At 45.8% G+C, this 20282-nt stretch overlaps 1 protein-coding gene across 6 annotated transcripts in view; it reads left to right on the top strand.

Moving 5' to 3' along the window:
- The first annotated feature begins 16569 nt into the window (after positions 1 to 16569).
- The window catches only part of PIGG (phosphatidylinositol glycan anchor biosynthesis class G (EMM blood group)), a 98733-nt gene continuing 95020 nt past the window's right edge, over positions 16570 to 20282 (top strand). For 5 of the 6 annotated variants that reach the window (XR_012621572.1, XM_074812155.1, XM_074812151.1 and 2 more), the window contains exon 1: positions 16570 to 16842. Coding sequence is in view for 4 of the 6 variants with exons in the window: in XM_074812155.1 (XP_074668256.1) it covers positions 16683 to 16842 (160 nt within the window). In the remaining 2 variants the exon portion in view is untranslated. Of the gene's footprint in view, positions 16843 to 17084; positions 17391 to 20282 lie in introns of those variants that run through there. The other variant, XM_074812150.1, reaches the window with a different exon arrangement.

Here is a 20282-nt window from a genome sequence, read left to right as displayed (position 1 = left end):
TCTCCACAAGTGCTGCACCCTGGTCTGCCACTGCACGCCACAGAAAGCTACATCTGGGGCTGTTTGCCGTGTCAAAAGCACCTGTCCTTTCATTGCTGCCCCCAATGTACTGGTGAATCAGGCAGGCAGTCAGCTACAAACTGAAAAAAACTTGTTCCTGCTGATACAGCCTGGACTCCACATTACCAGATCGTTTGTGTCTCAGAGATGTCTGCCTGGTTTTTATCTGTAATCCTGCAATGTAGTGACTAGCGCATGGAGCTACTGGCTTGAACATGCAGTTCACCTTAGCAACTGGCTCCCAAAAATGCTGCCTTCTCCCCACCTTTCCTCCCACATTTTCCTTTGCTGTAGAAGCTGGCTCGTCCTGACACATGGGCTATCTGGGGAAGCCAAGGCTCTGAAGAGTCTCAGCCCCTTGTACATTTGGGCATCAAACCTGCTTCCACCACCATGTGCAAGCCCTCCACGCTGCACAGAAATCAGTCACCTCCAGCAGCCAAGCCCTGGCCTGGCACTAAGTTGCACCAGTGAACCATGAGGTGGGGTCCCATGTTAAGTCAGCCACTGGCAACCCTGTGTCATCTTCACTGAGGTCTGTTCACACCTCCACAGTTAAAAGGGATGTTCTTGTACCACCTGAAACCCAGGCATGGACCAAGCTCTCTTACCTCTGAAGGCCCTGGAGAGGAAATTGGCTTTAACTGGATGATCAAAGGCTGCTGAGCACAAGTGGTGTCCTTGAGTGGTGCCACCACAACCTCTTCTTAGCAGTGGGCTAGAAGAGGGACTTGTGGGTGTGTCATCATGGCGTGCCTGTACACCTGTTATGAATCATGAGGAGGGTCTGCATGTGTCCTTTCGAGGGGCTTTGTGGGGACCAGGGGAAGCCCCTTGCAGGTGAGAGGCTCTGCACTGTCTGCCTTTGGCAGCAGTGTATGTACCACCCAGCATCCCACTGCCATGAGGGCTTCCAGTGCCCAGGAGAAAATACGCCATGCCTGAGGACCTCTTCCAGAAATACGCTTCTGAGGGTTGTCCCAAAGAGAAAAACCTCCTGATTTGCATCCTGCTGTTTCCTTCATTTCACAAACAACCTTAGTAAGAACGCTACTTGTTTCAGGTGTCATGCAGAAGGAAGTCAAACGCCTCACAAAAAGTCAGAGAAACCCGTGCCAACCTGGATCCTCTGTGCAACCACCTCCCACCCCTCCAAACAGATCCTGCTCTAACAATGGCATCCTGTCTTCCTCCTTCTCCCCAGCTAGTGTCAGGTCTAACAGTAACCAGATTTGGGAGTTATGTTGTTTTAAAACTGCTGTGAAAAGAGAGGATGCAGCATCTATGTGACAACAGCCAAATGCACTGGGGAGGAGTCAAGCTGTCCAGGGAGCTGGGTGTCAAAGGCCCAAAATGCAGACCAGACCTGCTTCATAGGGAAGTCTGCTGCCTCTCTGGGGCCCAGGTCAAGGGCCTCATGGCAAAACTCCCCACTCTAGTGAGACCCAAGGACTACTACCCTCTCCTGGTTTTTCAGGTACGTAATGACGACATTACCAGGAGATGTCCTAAAGCAATGAAGAGAGATTTCAGGGCCTTGGGGAAACTGGTTAAGGGGTCAGGGGCACAAATTGTGTTCTCCTCCATCCCTTCAGTTGGGGGGGATGGATGAAGAAGAATACAGAACTCAACAGATGAACTTGTGGATCCAAGACTGGTGTTACCGTCCAGACTTCAGATTTTTCAATCATGGGTTGGTATACAGGGCACCAGACCTTTTGGCATTAGACGGAATGCACCTGTCCCAGAGGGGGAAGAGGATCTTGGGGCAGGAGTTAGCTGGGCTCATTGACAGAGCTTTAAACTAGATTTGAAGGGGGCAAAACACCAGCTCATCTGAAGTGCATGTATACCAATGCACACAGCATGGGTAACAAACAGGAGGAGCTTGAAGCCATGATGAAACAGGAAAATTATGATGTTGTGGCTATTACAGAAACATGGTGGGATGTCTCCCAGTTGATGGCTGCAAGCTCTTTAGGAGGGACAGAGAAGGAAGGAGAGGTGGTGGGCTGGCACTGTGTGTTAGGGACTGTTATGATTGCTTTGAGCACAAGTGTAGTGAAGACAGGGTGGAGTGTCTTTGTGTTAGAATCAGGGGGAAGGCCAACAGGGCAGATGTTGTAGTAGCAGTCTACTATAGGCCACCCACCCAGGACAGAGAGGTGGACGAAATATTCTATAGGCACTTAGGAGAAATCTCATGATCGCTTGCCCTTGTTCTTGTGGGAGACTTTAACTTCCCAGACATCTGCTGGAAATACAACACAGCAGAGCAGGACCAGTCCCGGAGATTCCTGGAATGGTGGGAGATAACTTCCTGATGCAGCTGGTGAGAGAACCAACCAGAGAAGGTGCCCTGCTGGATCTCCTCTTTGTGAACAGAGAAGGACTGGTGGACGATGTGGCAGTTGGAAGACGATTAGGGCACAGTGATCATGAAATAATAGAGTTCTCTATTCTTAGAGAGTCCAGGAGAGGAGGCAGCAGAACTGACATCCTGGACTTCCAAAGGGCTGACTTTGACTTGTTTAAGCACCTGCTTGACAGGATCCCTTGGGAGATGATCCTGAAGGGTATAGGGGTCCAGGAAGGCTGGGCACTCTTTAAGAAGGAACTGTTAATGGCTCAGGAACAGGCGGTCCCCAGGTGCTGTAAGAGAAGCCGGCGACAGAGAAGACCACCCTGGCTGAACAGGGAGCTTTGGCTGCAACTCAGGGAGAAAAGGAGAGTTTACAGCCTTTGGAAGAAGGGGCTAGCCACTCACAATGATTACAAAGATGCTGTGAGGCTATGCAGGGCAGAAATCAGGAGGTCTAAAGCCCAGATGGAAATTACCCTGGCTTCAGCAATCAAGGACAACAAGAAATGTTTCTATAAGTATGTCAGCAGCAAAAGAAAGACCAGGGAGAGTCTCCATCCCCTGCTAGATGCAGGAGGAAACATGGTAACGAGTGATGAGGAGAAGGCTGAGGTCCTTAATGCCTTCTTTGCCTCAGTCTTTAATAGCAAGACTAGTTGTATTGACGGAGTCCAGCCTCCTCAGCCAGAGGACACAGACTGGGAGAACGACCTCCCCACAATCCAGGAGACAGTCAGTGACCTACTGCATCACATAGACACACACAAGTATATGGGACTAGATGGGATACACCCGAGGGTGCTGAAGGAGCTGGCTGGGGTGCTCGCTGAGCTGCTTTCCATCATTTACCAGCAGTCCTGGCTGACTGGGGAGGTCCCGACAGATTGGAAACTGGCCAACGTGACGCCCATCTATAAGAAGGGTCAGAAGGATGATCCAGGAAATTACAGGCCTGTCAGCTTGACGTCATTGCCCAGGAAGCTGATGGAGCAGCTCATCCTGAGTACCATCACACAACACATGTGGGACAACCAGATGATCAGGCCCAGTCAGCATGGGTTTATGAAAGGCAGGTCCTGCTTGACAAACCTGATCTCCTTCTACGACAGGGCGACCTGCTTATTGGATGAGGGCAAGGCTGTGGATGTTGTTTACCTTGACTTTAGTAAGGCCTTTGACACTGTTTCCAACACCATTCTCCTGGTGAAACTGGCTGCTTGTGGCTTGGATGGGCACACGCTTTGCTGAGTAAAAAACTGTCTGGATGGCCGGGCCCAAAGAGTTGTGGTGAACGGAGTTAAATCCAGCTGGCGGCCGGTCACGAGTGGTGTCCCCCAGGGCTCGGTTTTGGGGCCACTCCTGTTTAACATCTTTAGTGATGATCTAGACGAGGGGATCGAGTGCACCCTCAGTAAGTTTGCAGGCAACACCAAGTTGGGTGGGAGTGTTGATCTGCTCGAGGGTAGGGAGGCTCTGCAGAGAGACCTGGACAGGCTGGAGTGATGGGCTAAGGCCAACTGGAGGAGTTTCAATAAGGCCAAATGCCGGGTGCTGCACTTCAGCCTCAACAACCCCCAGCAGCGCTACAGGCTTGGGGAGGAGTGACTGGAGAGCTGCCAGTCAGAGAGGGACCTGGGGGTGTTGACTGACAGCCGGCTGTACATGAGCCAGCAGTGTGCCCAGGTGGCCAAGAAGGCCAATGGTATCCTGGCTTGTATCAGCAATAGAGTGGCCAGCAGGGACAGGGAAGTGATCTTACCCCTGTACTCAGCACTGGTGAGGCCACACCTCGATGACTGTGTTCAGTTTTGGGCCCCTCACTACAAAAAGGACACTGAATGACTTGAGCGTGTCCAGAGGAGGGCAACAAAGCTGGTGAAGCGTCTGGAGCACAGGTCGTACGAGGAGCGGCTGAGGGAACTGGGGTTGTTTAGTGTGGAGAAGAGGAGGCTGAGGGGAGACCTCATCGCCCTCTACAGCTACCTGAAAGGAGGTTGCAGAGAGCTGGGGATGAGCCTCTTTAACCAAGTAATAAGCCATAGGACAAGAGGTAATGGCCTCAAGTTGTGCCAGGGAAGGTTTAGACTGGATATTAGGAAGCATTTCTTTACAGAATGGGTTGTTAGGCAGTGGAATGGGCTGCCCAAGGAGGAGGTGGTGGAGTCCCCATCCCTGGTGGTGTTTAAGAGTAGGGTCGACATAGTGCTGAGGGGTATGGTGTAGTTAGGAACTGTCAGTGTTAGGTTAATGGTTGGACTGGATGATCTTCAAGGTCTTTTCCAACCTAGACAATTCTGTGATTCTGTGGGTGCAAGAAGGGAGAGTGACAGAGCGTGCAAGAGAGCTCAAGCATGCACTTGAGAGCACCTGTGAACAGACCCACAGCTGTGCATTAGAAAGGGTGCTAGGGGGGGCTCTGGCTGCAGCTGAGGGGAATAAATGAGTGCTGAGAGGATACGTGTGCCTGCCACGAACTGCCTGCTCTGTCTGAAAAGTGCTGTGAGCTGCATGGAGTTCATTTACTGTGCCTCTATTTCTGTTTCACTGACAATGAGTTTCCTCAAGAGCAGGCTGTCTAGTGCCTGTTCTGACAAAAAGCTGTCCCCAGTAAGGCTCATGATATCTTCAAGGCTGCACCATGGCCAGCATGGACAAAACAGTGCTTATATTTGTTCAGACTGAGTGGGAAGGTGGAAAAGTGGGGTTCACTCCAGAAGTAATGGTTGGGTGACTTGTTCTGCTTTGCTTGCATAGGTAAGAGGGAAGGGGGTTGATGCCTACTGTTCTCCCTCCAGACTCAGCAGGCATAACATCAGCTCTGTGGTGACCTTAGTGTCAGGCAGGTTCATGAGGATGCAGAGTATGTGCTGTTGTTTAAGCACATTTCCCAGCCCCTGGTCTCTAGATAAGAAGTGAATTCCAGGGGTTAGCTCAAGAGAAGGTAGACTTTGGAAAGGGACTGAAATTAGAAGCAATGTATTGAAAATGAGCTGTGTATTGCAGCAGGTGAATTGAAATGAATGCACTATAAATATTAAACAGAATAAATAGCATGTGTTATAAATTCTATAAATATAACAGAAGGGAATATTTGTACTGAACATTTTGAAAACTTGAAGATGTTAAAATACCACAGATGGCTAGCTAAACATTGCACAGACTTCTGGTGTAGCCTAGTTTTTCTACTTTGGTTTTACAAGAACTAGTCTTGCTCTCTATATTGTAGTCAGTTTGAGCTACTAGAGAGTAAACCAAACAAACAAACAAGTCTGCATTACTTCTATAGCTTCATGCTGAAGATCACATTCTCTGGTTCCTTTTTTCTCTTTGAACCACCTTAAGCTGAAAATCTTGACATAAAACTTATAATCCTTCAAAGAAATCTAAGGCCTCTGAAATAAATGCAATAATGTATTGCCTTTGTTATCTTCCTACTTCTTTTCATATGTACACCTTTTGGATAAAAGTAGCCACCATGTGTTGTGTTTGCACAGCACGCAGCTCAGCAGATCTGGTCCACCTCCAGTGTTTCTACAGTCTGCTGAAAATCCTGCAAACCTTCCCTGTGTTTTCCAGGCAGCCATCGAGCTTGCATTCCTTCAAGATCCCAGACTGGATCTCTGGCTGACTGAAGGCACTACCAGGTGCTTTGCTCCCTCACCCTTCTTTGCCCCATGCCAGTCCTGAAATAACAACAAGAGATCTTCTCTCCCATTAGTATCAGCTGTGCCAGCCTGAAAAACAAACATATTCCTGCTGCTTGTATAAACAGCTACATGGTGGTGCTTGCTGTGTCCCATCTCTGTGTAGGGTGAGACACTGATGTAAGCACCTGTGCCTTGTCCAAAAAGTGGACCACCTTCATTGCAGCAACTCTCAGCAGTGATAAAATAAGGCAGGATTTCCAGCAGAATCTTGCTCTCATCAAAAAAGGAACCTGTCAGCTGCTGCCATTTCACTGCAGTCCTTAAGCAAAATCTCAGGGACTCATTTGAAAATATTTGGTTTAAGTGGGGGAACACTGTGCTCTGGAGTCTTTGTAAAATAAACTCCTGTTTGGTAGCATAATAAAAAGAGAAGGTCTGAAAGCATTTCTCCCTTGGTGCTACGTCATATTGTCATTTCCTTGATTTCCATGTAGTCTCCTGTTCCCTACAAATGAAAAAATTCTTTGCATTGAGAAAATATAACAAAGCTGCTGCTTGATTATGGCTGTTGCATTTAGAGGTGTATTGGTGCTCCTTTCCTGGGGCAGTCCTGGCTGTTAATGCAGTCGTGTGTGCTGGTCAGTGCCCAACCCTGAGACAGGCCCCATGTAAATGGTTGAAATCTCCCACAGTAAAGTTCTGCTCATTCTGAGTGGGAAAAGTAGGGCCTTGGTTCTTTTTCTTATCCTGTTCTTACGGCAGCATTCTCCAGATGGCACTGTTTGGCCATTTTATGTGGGTTTTTTCTTTGCCCTTTTTTTTTTTTTTTTTTTTTTTTGTTAAAGTTCATAGGCAGTGTACAGTCTTTGAAGAAATGCTATATTCTTCCATATAGAAGGAAGGGCTGCTTCCTTTGATTCTGGAGCCTCTTCCTTAGAAATGGATTAATTCTTTTTGACTGTCAGTGTTTCACAATGCTCTGCTATCCCCAAATCCCTTCCTCCCATGACAGATCTTCTCTCTCACCTTTGAATATTCTTCAAGTATTGCAGGCAGCAAGAAACTGCGAGCAAGACACTGCTGTATGTGGATAGATGGTATATCCTGAAGCATCATACTCACAACCTGGTATCTTTCTTTGCAGGTCTAAACTTCCACACTTCCACTGTCAAGGATGTTTGTGTTTCTATCCCCTTTTTAGTGTATTTTTTATGACTCCTTCCATTGTTAACTCATACTTCAACTACATAAAGAAAACCAAGATGACTTTGATACATTTTTTTTCAGATAGAGTCACAAGCTAATAAGGGACTTCTAAGGTTACTACTGCTGTAGTTTGAGGAAAAGCCAAACAATATTTTTTGTTGTTGCATTCAGTACTCAAGAAGGGGGACATAGGACCAGATAAAGCCAGTGTAACACAATGTACAGAACTGTTCAGAGAGAGAAGCATAGTAGTGGTGAAACCTGTTCTCAGGTGGAGATGATTACGTTCCTCATCTAGCATTCTTAAGAAATGAAACTGTAGAAAACCTAGATGATTTTGGTTTTCTGCTTGGCATATATCTTGGCCCAGCTGCAGAGGGCAGGTGCAAACACAGGGACACAGGTAACTCAAATGTGGTGATGCAGATAGTCTGTTTCAGGGACCAGCTTCCACTGGGTGACGCTTCTCCAGGCTCGGCCCCCTGTGACCATCCAGGCAGGCCGAGTTCCCTCTCTTACTCTATGCTCCTTTCCAGGGCACACAACAGCTGAATCTCAGCTTCACCCCACAGAAAACACGGAACACAGTCATTGCAGAAGCAAGCTGGGAAAACCCCCAAAGCAATGGTCTTGTAGCCCTAATTGATTTGGGGCATGGAGGAGAATGGGTCCAGGTACAATGCAGAATGACTCTGGCCCACGGAGGAGCAGCTAGCTCTTCCCCACCGGGTAGGAAGTGGGTACATCTGCCTGGCAGGCTGTTAATTGGTGACAAGGCTATCAAAGCAAGAAGTTCTAGCTACAGGGTATTGGAAGAGATTTATCCTGAAAATATAAGCACTTGAGAACCTCTTTGAGAATTTACTGACGTCACAGTTTGACCATGCTGATTCATTACCTTAGGTGACTAAAGACAGCTAAGTTACTGTTTCTTGCCCCCTCACAAACACTTTTAATAATTTGTCTGCCGACACATTCTTGTTTCCTATGCCTGCACAGTAACAAGCAGCATTTCCTGACCTCTCTGCAGACACTGACACATTTTATTAAGGACCTTTGTATAGGTTCAGCTTCTCCCTTGGTGATGGTTTGACTCTTCAGCATCAAATCTGACAAAGTGAAGACTTCAGTTGGAAAATGGGCAAACAGCCTACACTCATAATACTTGCTGCATTTCTCATTTTCTTATTTCTTAAACAGTTGAATAGCACCTGAGCATTAAGATGAGCGGTTTATGATGCTAGCTTGGTACAGCATTGCATTTCTTAGCAGTGAAAAGCAACACATAAAGACCTCTCTCCTGGAAACAAGTATTCATGGTAAGAAGTGTCAGAGAAGAAGCTGGTTTCTAAAACAAGAAGTGCATACATTATATGTAGGTATTTTTTAACATAAAGAATGTGGTGTTTAGCTATCGATAAATAGTTACGTTTAAAGTAAATCAGAGACAGTATTACTGAACATCTGGCACCTGCAGGTCAATTTTGAAGTTAGTTCCTTTTAAAATGAAGGGTTTGGCCCAGAGAAGGGAGAGATGTGCAGCAAGAATGCTATAAAGATGAAAAAAGAAAAAACAAATTTGGCTAGGATTTCTTCATTAGGAGGCTTATTTCAGTAAATTCATATGTCATGGAAGAATGTAACTACATTTCCTACTTCAGCATTGTAGTTGTTTATCACCATTGTTCATAGGGACCCAGGAAAAGAGGATTTTTGCACCATGAGAAAGATTCTGAGTAGGATAAAGACCATGTGACTAAATAAAGACCTATAGCACTGGGCAGATTAGGCAAACAAGGAGGGCTGGAGTGGGCTGAAGTCATCACTTGCATGCTGGGGACAAACATACTAATGCCATGGAGTGGGAGTAGCTAAGCAGGAAAAGGGGCAGTCCTGTTTCTTGCAGTTGTGAGGTGGAGTTGCTGGATTCCTGGGTGACCAAGATGCAAATGTGGTTATTGCATGTGTTCTGGTTGGGACGTTCATATCATGCCTCTTTTCTCCCACTGCCCTGTGGATTCTTTGGCACCTGCTAAGGGGTCAGTTTACACCACAGAGGATTTTCTTGGTGGGGGCACTAATAGAGTCAGTTTGTTGTTTCCAGGTTCTCACTAAACCTGGAAGAACCTAGCGTCACCAGGACCGTGGTTCACTGCCTCTCTAGAAACAAGCTAATGCTGTCAGGAAGAGCAGGAGAGAGACTGTCAAGCATAGAGCATGGTTGCACAAGCTTTTTCCTTAGGAATAGGAAGCAGAGTAGGAAAGGAAATGGGATTAAAGAAGGAGACAGTAAGATAAGGGGCAAAATTAGAGGGAGGAGAGATTTTGGTCAGTTTTCATGTGTACAGCAAAACTGTGCCCTGATTTGGCTACTCTCAGTGTCTGCCATGAAGGCTAGATGGCTGGCATTACTCTAGGTGGTAGAGTCTGCTGACATTTGGGGTTTTCAGACATTTATACCACCAGAATCAGTCCATCTACTTAAGTGGTTTTGAAAGTTTTCCTTGAGGACTTATTCTTTTTCATTCGTGTTTTATCCAGCCCATTTAGACTGAATGAAGAACTAATATTGGGTCAGAGCATCCTGAGATCTGTTCTAACCAGCAGCACATGTGGTGATCCGGCTCAGCAATTCCAGCCTATGCTTGCAGCTCTTGGAGAATTTGCCTGGATGGGAGCACAAATGCAGTTCTAAAGACAGGGCCTTCTTAAACTGGAATGACTGTTGACATCTCCGTACAACCTGATGTAGAGAAAGGGGGTTAGAGATATTGCTACTAAGCAGTATAAGCTTTGGGTGCAGGGCTTTCAGGGAAATGAATGAGCAGTCTCTTTCTTCAATTAATTCTTGCTCCGCAGCTTTGCTTCCTCTTTGAAAGCAAGTAATTTCATACTGCAGCAAGGAGCAAGTCTGCAGTCTACAGAAACAAAACAGACTGGCTTCCTACAGATCACCATCTCAGGTGTTATCAGGGGTTATGTTTTCCAGTGATCCCTGGCTGCCTCAGTCTCAAATCCCGTAAGGTCTGCAAGCATGGTCTCCAAAGTATCTAAATCTGAAGGTAGACTCTGTGTGTGTATGCACATGTGCATGTGTGTAAAGATAGACAATCAATCATTTGATGTGGATAAAGCTATTGAATTATTTTTTAATGTATTTTTGCTGTTTAATTCTCCTGTATGTGCAGAAATTGCCATTTGGTCTCAGATTTGAGAAGCAGGGTTTACACTGATAGTGTTTCTGCATTGTCTTTTGCCTCAGCAGCTACAAACCTCTGGAGACTGCAGTGCACCAGAATGGAGGAGGGAGACTCACAGTTCAGTAAACAGTCTTTGATAACCTTTTCTCATGTTTTACCATGTCTTAAATACAGCACAGACCTGTCTGTCACACATTCAAATTGCCAGATACTGAAGGATGGAGAAATAATAGGAGAGAAAAAAATTACTGTGTGTCCTTCTGGATTTCTAACTACATAGTAGTGCTTTCAGAGTGTCAGATGACCTTTGAAAGTTTTTGGGGTTTGTTTTGTAAATTACAGCTTCACTTAACTGATATGCTACACACCCCTTGTATGTAAAAACGGTTGCTTTTACTTACACTGGTCAATTTTGCCACTGTCCCCGTCCCCATTCCTGCTTCTCTTGTGTGTTCCCCAATACAGTACTGAATGTGTTAGGGACAAGTTTAAGAAGTATCATTCTGATTACAGAAGAGGGATGCTTGTTTAAACAACCAGCATGAGATGTTCACATACCTGACCTTGTCAAGTTCAAAAGAAATGTGGGGGTTTCACATACACACACACTCACATGTGAAATCCTGTTAAATTAGGATCAGAGAGGGAGAATACCTGAGGCAGTTCAGAGAGCAAGGTGGTAAGCTGCAGGTCCCCAGAAGTTATTAACTTAACAGCAGATAAAGAGACCCGAGAGTAAAACTACAAGGGAATCAGCCAAAATAAGCTTAAGTAAGGTTAAGTTAGAGAAGGGGAAAGAAGAAAAAAAAAATGAGGAAATTGGCTGCATATTGGCTGTGTTTGAAACTAGAGGAGAGGGGAAGATTGGGCCTTTTTTTTCCAGTCAAAATGTGAAACATAAGAAGTGAAAGAATCGGGAGAAAAGGAACTGGGGAAGCAGACATGCTGGGTACTGACCAACTTGTGTAGCTTTTCATTAAGTGCTGGTAGAGGACACAGAGACTGTTGGAATGTTGCTCCTCCCTCATGGGACACACTAACTTTTTGTCTTATCTGCCTTTTAATTGTTGCCCTGGTAAAGAAAAGCCTTGAGGGATGCCAGAGAGACTAACAGCATCAACTGGCTTCTTTAACTGTTGGTTGCAAAGAGCTTCATCAAAATGTGTTCCTACTGGTTAAGTGGAACCAGTGGTAAGCCTGGTGAAGACAAGGCTTGGCTGGCTTTCTGTCTGCTGATTTCTCAGGAAGTTTGGGGCAATGTTTCTAGTGAGGGCTGGGCAAAGAGCCTTAAATTCCTCATTCTTCCTCAAGACATAGAGGTAAGTTTGCTTGAGTGGCTGCACAACATTTCCTGTCACTCTGACATGAACGTAAAAGCTATTTAAGTTAGTCTGTGCTCCTTGGCATAAATTGGTGTGCACAACAGAATCACAGAATCACAGAATTGTCTAGGTTGGAAAAGACCTTGAAGATCATCCAGTCCAACCATCAACCCAACATTGACAGATCCCAACTACACCATATCCCTCAGCACTATGTCGACCCTACTCTTAAACACCTCTGGGGATGAGGACTCCACCATCTTCCTGGGAAGCCCATTCCAACGCCTAACAACCCATTCTGTAAAGAAATACTTCCTAATATCCAGTCTAAACCTTCCCTGGCGCAACTTGAGGCCATTACCTCTTGTCCTATGGCTTATTACTTGGTTAAAGAGGCTCATCCCCACCTCTCTGAAACCTCCTTTGAGGTAGTTGTAGAGGGCGATGAGGTCTCCCCTCAGCCTCCTCTTCTCCACACTAAACAACCCCAGTTCCCTCAGCCGCTCCTCGTACGACATGTGCTCCAGACGCTTCACCAGCTTTGTTGCCCTCCTCTGGACACGCTCAAGTCATTCAGTGTCCTTTTTGTAGTGAGGGGCCCAAAACTGAACACAGGAATCGAGGTGCGGCCTCACCAGTGCTGAGTACAGGGGTAAGATCCCTTTCCCGTCCCTGCTGGCCACGCTATTTCTGATCCAAGCCAGGATGCCATTGGCCTTCTTGGCCACCTGGGCACACTGCTGGCTCATGTTCAGCCAGCTGTCAATCAGCACCCCCAGGTCCCTCTCTGACTGGCAGCTCTCCAGCCACTCCTCCCCAAGCCTGTAGCACTGGTTGTGTGCTTACAAACTGGGGAACATACGAACTTTTCCTCTGAATTCTCATTAAATGACCAACACTCACAGGGCACAAGTCTGTTATGCACAACAGAAAAGGTTACACTCACAAACTTGTAAAATGGCCACAGAAATGCACAGCAGTGATTGTATATTATTATATACTTGTAAACTCATAGACAGTTCATGTGGGAAAATAATGGAAGATTGGTGAGGAGGATTGTAAACACGCTCAAGTGACTTGCAACTGGGGTGTTGAAAAACACATGTATCACATGCATCATACTAATTGTTGTTTGGCTTTGTGTGTTGGACAAGTAGAACATCTGTGTTTAGGTAACATAGGCCTGTGATAGACTTAGAGGCACCATATTGAACATGCTTGAGATTCTTGCCCTGCTTTGGGAAAGATCATAGCATAGTGGTAAATTACACCTGTGCAAATCCCTGAAATACAGGCAAAACCTAGCAAGGACCGAGCTCCATGTGCCTGTGTTCCTGCTTGTGTGCCTCTGCCTGGGTGCTGCTTCGGGGATCCCCCAATTTTCATGGTAATAAAATAAATCTACTCTTTGCATTTTGTCTGTGGTTTTGTGGTTGTTCCTGCGTCCTGCCTGTGTCAGCTCACACACTCAGTCAGATCTAAAGTCTTGTGCAGCACTCAGATTTTTTCCTAGATATTTGATGCCTGCAGTTAAGTGAAATAATAAACTTGAAAGCATATTGCTGAAAGAACTTGCCAAATGGTGACGGGGGTGGAATGCTAATGCTACTCAGTAAATGCCCAGAGATAGATCCTGGAGAGCATGAAACCCATGCCAGCTAGTGTATTTATGTCCGTGGAGAAATCGTTTTGCCTGAACACAGAAATTATGATCTTAGTGGGTATTTGAAGGTGTGAACCATGGAGAAAGATGCAATGTTTGGGGAATTTCCACCTTTTTCCTGAAAGGAAAAGTGCTGTAATATTTGCCCAGGAAATAAAAAGAAGACACATTTCTTAGTTGCTGTTTTGTGGTTTATAAGCACTGACTATGTTAGTTTAGGTGCTTTTTAGCGGAGTTAACCTTTCTTATTTTCTACTTGGAGAGTCTCACTCACTAGTTCAAGGTTTAAAGGAAAGCAGAAAATGCCCCCAAAAAGTAACAAAGACAGCTTTTCTGGACATACAAACAATGTAGCTTTGAGGCATATTACCCAAAGACATTTCAGAGCTTGAACAACACATACGATGGTGTTGCATTTAAGGTGATGAATTAATTTGGTAAGAGATATGTTCTAGCCTAGCTAATCTAGAGATTAGAGGCACTAGGGGCAGATTAGAGGGGTTTATCTCTTAATAGGTATGCCAATTATGGCTATAACTATAGGTCTGACCCAGCCCAAACAGTCCATATGCTGTAGGTCCGGTTGCATTCAAGAGAAGCAGTCAGGTTCACGAATAGTGTGGTTTATTCTTATGCAACATCTACAGATTCTTTGAGATTGCTTACAATAAATGCACAGACTGCAGGTTGGCTATATAGCACTGCACACAAATGAAAAATGATTGCAATCACACACACTTAATTCCTGGGTACAGACTTGGCGTAGCCGAGGGCTCAAATCTTACCAAAAGATTCTGGGGGAGGGCGAAGAGTACAAACCCATCCATCTGTCCCTCCAATTTGGTGTTGGATTATTGTCCCTCCAAGTTAGGTACAAACTTGGGGTAGTATTTATCTTACTGTGCATGGTGAGTGGGTGGGACTGCAGTTAAGCCATTATCTTTTGAGTAACGACACAGTACATTCCTTGATGTGAGGGGTACAGCTGGTTTTTGTGGGAAAATAGGGAGGATGAGAGACAAGGTCGGCTGGCTACTGCAAAAACTGTTCCTTGACATAAGTGAAAGAACGGGACCGTGCAGCCTCCACCTTGCTTCGCATTCCTCCTTGGTGCCACGACAAACACAAATCACTGGAACTCCATCCTGTCCTGTGTTTGTTCTGGGCACCCTGTGTCAAGAAAATGTGTGTTTTACAGATTTTTCATTGTTTTGCTTTTCTCACACTTCCAACAAATGGCCAGCAGTAAAAGCCAGATGTTTCCTTTTACCCTTTCTTACTGACTTAAAGCCTTGCATGTTCTCTCTGAATTTCATTGCGCTGTCTGCAGTCAGCTGCAGTTAATTACAGAATACTAACTTTCATAGGCCTTCAAAGTCATGCTTCTTGAAAGAAACAACGAAACCATATCTGCAAAAATGCAATTTCTTTTTAACATAACGGCTTTACAAATTCTTAGGAAATGGCAATATTAGAAGCAGTCTGAGTAGAAGCATAAGATGGTAAGAGGGACCAGAAAAAGCACTTACTGTGTGGTCTAAACGTAGCACAGTGCTCTGGGACTTATTACCCAATCTGTCACCTAAGCAGCATGAGCCCACGGGACATAGGCTTCTTGATTTCTTCTCTGTACTCAGGAGGCCCTAGGAAAGACTTTGAGGGATATGTTAATCAAAGCTTTTATCCCAAACCTAATCACACATGCTTTTCACATCAAGGCAGCCTTGCCCAGCGACAGCTGTTGCAAAGCCCAGTATGAACAGCTGGCCAGTAAAAACTGGCAGTAAAAGCAGAAATGTACCAACCTAAGTGGGAAAACACTCTTAAAAGTGTGGTACAATACAGTTGGCCTGTCTTTACACAGAACAGATCTTACTTCGTGTTAAGGGAAATGGTCCAGCAGGAAAACTGTTCTGGAGGCCAGTTATATGGTGGTGTAGAGTCACATCAACATATGCATAGCTATGGGATGATGACTGTAAACAGGTGAAGTGTCACACTGGCATCAAGCTGCTGCAGTGCCACTTTGTCTGGTAACAGATCACAAGCAGCTCAGCCCAGGATGGTGACTGCCAGACAAGCAGTCTGGGGCTGGTGGGGTGTTGAACTTGTTAGATCAGGGAAGACGTGCCGCTCACAGGTAAAGCTAAGGAGTTGTTACATATGCTGCAAAAAAAGGTACCACATCTTTCTAGCAAAGAGGTGGGACATACAGAAACTGCTTGGGTAGACATGAGAAGCAGTTTTGTTTGGGGGAATGATACTTTTGAGTTTTGAAGCTATCTTCCTGTATCAATGAGCATAGTGAGACCAGTATCAACTCTGCTTCACTTTGCAGAATGTCTTTGGTTTCCTTTTTTGAAGAATTAAACCCTTTAAAAAACTTATTTCTCCTATCTGCCATGACCCACCTACTATGGCCTGTTTCCTTTTCAGTTGAAAGGCTAAAAGGTTACTACTATTCAGTATTATTAAAAAGTGGAAAAAAAGATTCTGCTTGTCAAACACCTGCCACAGTCACTGACTTCAGTTTCTTTCCTCACCTGCCATGCACCCTTCACTGTCACTTTACAGAAAATCTCCCTGTCATCACAGCTCAGGGTTCAAAGCTGTGTTTCAGAGGAAGCAGCTCACAGCACTGCTGGTTTCTGGAGCAAACATCAGCTCTCAGCACAGGCTACTCTTGAGAAACTGAGGCCCTGACAACTCAGCACTTTCTTCTTCCTTCAGCATTGCAGCTCCGAGGGACGGCCTCAACCCGCTGTCGCAGGGCCTCCGAAGGCCGCACGGCAAGGCAGCTCGCTAGAGCCTCGCGTCCCGAGGCCCTTTGGGCGCCGGCCTCGGAACACGCGCCAGCCGCTGGCCCAACGCAGCCTACTGATGCCATCCCTTAACGCTACGGCCTTTCGACTTCGGCTCCAGCAGCTCCGCCTCCGGGAGCGGGGGAGGGCGAGGGTAGCACTGCCCCCACCAGGCAGAGAGAAGACTGCTGGGAAGCTCAGCCATACCCCTTCCCATTGGTGCGAGCGCGGGGGGTCTACTTCCGGGTTGAGGTCACACCTTTCGCGGAGGCTGGCCGTTAGCCAATAGTATAGCCGGTGGACACGTACGTACGGTGGCCGCTGGTTGGTCGGCGGCAGGGAAGGGGGCGGACCGCTGCGGGTGCCGATCGGGAGAACTTGAGGAGAGGTGCCCTGCGGAGGCCGGCGCTACTGGCGGAAGATGCGGTTGCGCTCGGGTGTGTTTGCCTCCGCCTGCCTTCTGGTGGAGGCCCTGGGGGTCGCGCTGTTCCTCCGCGGCTTCTTCCCGGTGCCCGTCAGGTCCCTGCCTCGCAGAGAGGCCCGCGGGGATCCTCCCGCCGAACCGGCCCCTCCCGGTCCAGGTAACCAGAGCAACCCGCCCCTCCCCTAGTCGTCGAGGCAACCCTCCAGCCCCGCGGCCCATCACGGGCGGCTTCTGGTCACTAGGGCAACCGCAGCGGTTGCCGCGGTAACGCTCCGCCCCTGCCCGGCCTTGCTGGCCCCGTCTCTTCGGCCAGAGCCTGGCCGGGTGAGGGATGGGGCGTCGAAGCCCCGGCGGGGCTGGGTGTCCTGCCGCTCACCATCGCGTCTGCTGCCGTCGGTTTGTGTTGGGTGTGTTGAGTTGTGAGATGACAGAGGCAGGAGCAACCGGTGCGAGCCCTCTGCCGTGAGGCCCCTCAGTGCTGCAGGACAGCCTTCTATAGCGCCATCGTGTTTCCAGACCTGCTTACGAAACAGTTTAGAACTTAACTAATTTTGCACGTAGTTATTGGTCTCTGCCAGCAGTATCTGCTCACGGTCGCAAAAAGCTTTAAGCATCAGCTGTCACATTTTTGGAGGGTGTGCTTTTCTGTCGTTTTATTCCACTTTTTATTCTCTGATGCAGCCGTCATACCCATAGTCTTAAATGGTAAGTTGTTTGCATTAAGTAATGCCATTTCAGTTGTAATGCTTCACATGCTTGGTCTTTTAGCTTACTGGTTGTGTTGTGCTTGATAATCATTGTTCTGTGATGCTCACTGTGGTGTGTGAGTGTCTTAATGCCACTTTAGTGAGACTTTAACGCTTCACTAGTGAGGAAGACAACTGTAGTAATACGAGTTTCCTTCATAGTGTAGACAGATTGCAAGATACACAGTGTTACTGTCCATTACTATGTCTCTGAAATCATGGTCTCTACAGATCCTGCTCTATTCCTTAGCTGAAACTGCAGAACCAAAGTTTTCAGGCATCTTTTTAATGAAGAGTCTGTAGAGGATGTGTTGATATGTAGCTGTCTTATATGTCCAGTCACAAGCTGTATTAAAAGAACGTGAAGAAGAGGAATGTATACTTGAGGGACTGTCCTTCACCGGTGTTTGGAGCTTGTGGGGTGAAACTTCAGGTTCAGTGGACAGCTGAATTGAGTAGTATTTTGCTCATACAGAGCTCTTGCTTGGGACGCCTGCTTATGGTTACCTTGGTGGAACAGGACTGTAACTGCCAAACTGGGTCTTTAGCTGCTTGTTATTGTTAATTCTTCTGAAGTATATGACATTGTGCATGTTGGGACAGTCTGTCTTAAATAGTGAGAAGGTTGTATAATTTAGTTCGTGGTGTGCTGCTATCAGTTAAGCAGGAACACTGAAAGAATCTAATCTAATAACAGATCTGAGTGAATGCTGCCAAATGGCACATTGCTTTTTAGCTGGAGATTGCCAAGACTGTCAGAGATGCTTGATAGGCTGCTGTGAGTGAAATGTTGCTTCCCATGTGATTATTAGCAGGAGACTTAACATGGAGGGAGACTGGGTGGGAGGGAAGTGTCAGACAATTGGATTTTGAGAAGACTGATTTGATTTGAATAGTATAAATGTGTACCACAGGGCTCTACAAAGAGTTTAAATTTAGGCATGTCACTAGTAATCCTAGGTATAGGTAGGCAAAAATGGAGTGACAGTGAAAGAATACTTCCTTTCTGTAATTCTTGGGTTACAGTTTGCTTGCAGAGTGATCTCTTTGTCTGGATGATAAGCTCTGAAGACAGGGGATTGCTTACTAAACCATGATACAGAAGGCTTTCAGCCTACTTTAGATCTGTTCAGAAAAGAGTGTTTCTTCAGTGCTTCTGTATTTCCTGAATGTTTCACTTTGTAAGCCCTGACTACCATTGAATTCATCCTGTCTTGCCTGTGGGATGACTGTATAGTAGTGAATCCTTACAGCACATCATTGTAGTAAGTTTTTGGTAGAACCTGTGGTTTTCTTCACCACTTACAGAAGTTCAGCTTCATTTAAAGTAACTTTTCTAAACAACCATAGCCAAGATAAATAAACATGCCACATGCAAGGAGTTGCACAATGTGTTGCTGTAACTATCTTATAATGAGTATTTTCAGATGGCTTGTAATAAGCTCCTAATTCCTTTGCACTTCTCAATACTTTGACGTACTGATGAATAACACAGTAGGAAGGAGTTGTGAGTAGCATGTATGTGTTTGTGATCTGAAAATTTTTGGTGTCCAGCAAATTTTGTTTCCCTAAGCGAGTGGATAGGAGTAAATTATGAGAAAGATTTAACTAACAGTACAGTACATGCAGTTGTGCCTTCTTGTTTTACATTGAGAGCCAAAGCATGCCTGCTAAGTTGATAATTCAAGTCCTGGAAAAACAACATTATCATTTTAATCAGGGTTGCTGGAAGTTAGCATTTTGTGTTGTTGAAATTTCCTTCTTCCTCCTCCTGTGCCCCTCTCCCCAGTTTCCTTATCTGGGAAAAATCACTAGCAGTAATGAGTCTGTGACCGTCAATTTATTGATGCTTATCTGTATACCCAAAAATACAATTTCTGAGGTTGTTTTTTAAGGTTCTCTTGTTAGACACGACATTATCTGTGACCTTTCCAAATTGTCAACCACTTATTCAGAAACACATTTTATTCTAAAGGAATGTGAAAACCCTAACTTTATTTAATGCATGTACTGAGAAGCTGATTCACCACAGTGTTGTCTGAGTAGAGATTTGTGGGTACAATCCATTCTGCTTTCATTTTGTCCTTCTGTATCTTTTCCTGGTAGAGGTATGGGATCTGTAGAGGTTGGGCCAAAAACTGCTGCTATAAAAGCTAAATGTCACTGTATGGACCAAGCTTAAGGCAAATGAAGAGTTGCTGCAGCCAGCATTAAGCCCATACAAGAGAAGGAGGTGGACTTGAAGGCATGACACTGCCCACTACCTGAGTCACTGCAGCATATTTTGCTGTGCCCGCCCACATAGCATGTTCAGGGGATTCAAGAATTGGATTTTGGCCCTGCAGCTGCTATCACCAAACTATCCTGGCATACACCTTGAAGGGTGCAAGTGTGCACAAATCTTTTCCCTTCAAATTTCAGTGAAACTGCCTATTTCTTTGTAATTTTCCTGTTCTCTTACGGTGAGATTTCATTGAGAGGCATTACTTGAGATATGTTCTGATGTGCAAAACTGGGTATTAGCATAGGTGAATGCTACATCTTTGTTCTAACAAAAGTTGTCTGTTGAATATACGTAGTTCAGCTTTACTAAATTAACCAGAGAGAAGGTAGCAGCTATCCTTTCTTATTCGTTTGAACATTCTCTGTTTTGTAGCTTTTCCTTCATTCTCCCAATTTCACATCGTGCATACCATTCACATTTTGTTTTCCTTCCTAGACACTGTATTGGATTTTTTGTTGTTGCTGTTGTGACATTCCTGTGCTGGATGGTCTGAAAACACATCTTACTCTGACTACTTCTCATGTATACTATTGTTTGCAACTTCTCATGTCTGAATGTAAAGTTAAT

The sequence above is a fragment of the Strix aluco genome, chromosome Z (assembly GCF_031877795.1).
Source record: "Strix aluco isolate bStrAlu1 chromosome Z, bStrAlu1.hap1, whole genome shotgun sequence".
In the NCBI taxonomy this organism is placed as follows: Eukaryota; Metazoa; Chordata; class Aves; order Strigiformes; family Strigidae; genus Strix; species Strix aluco.
This window is presented reverse-complemented; position numbering and strand designations above follow the sequence as displayed.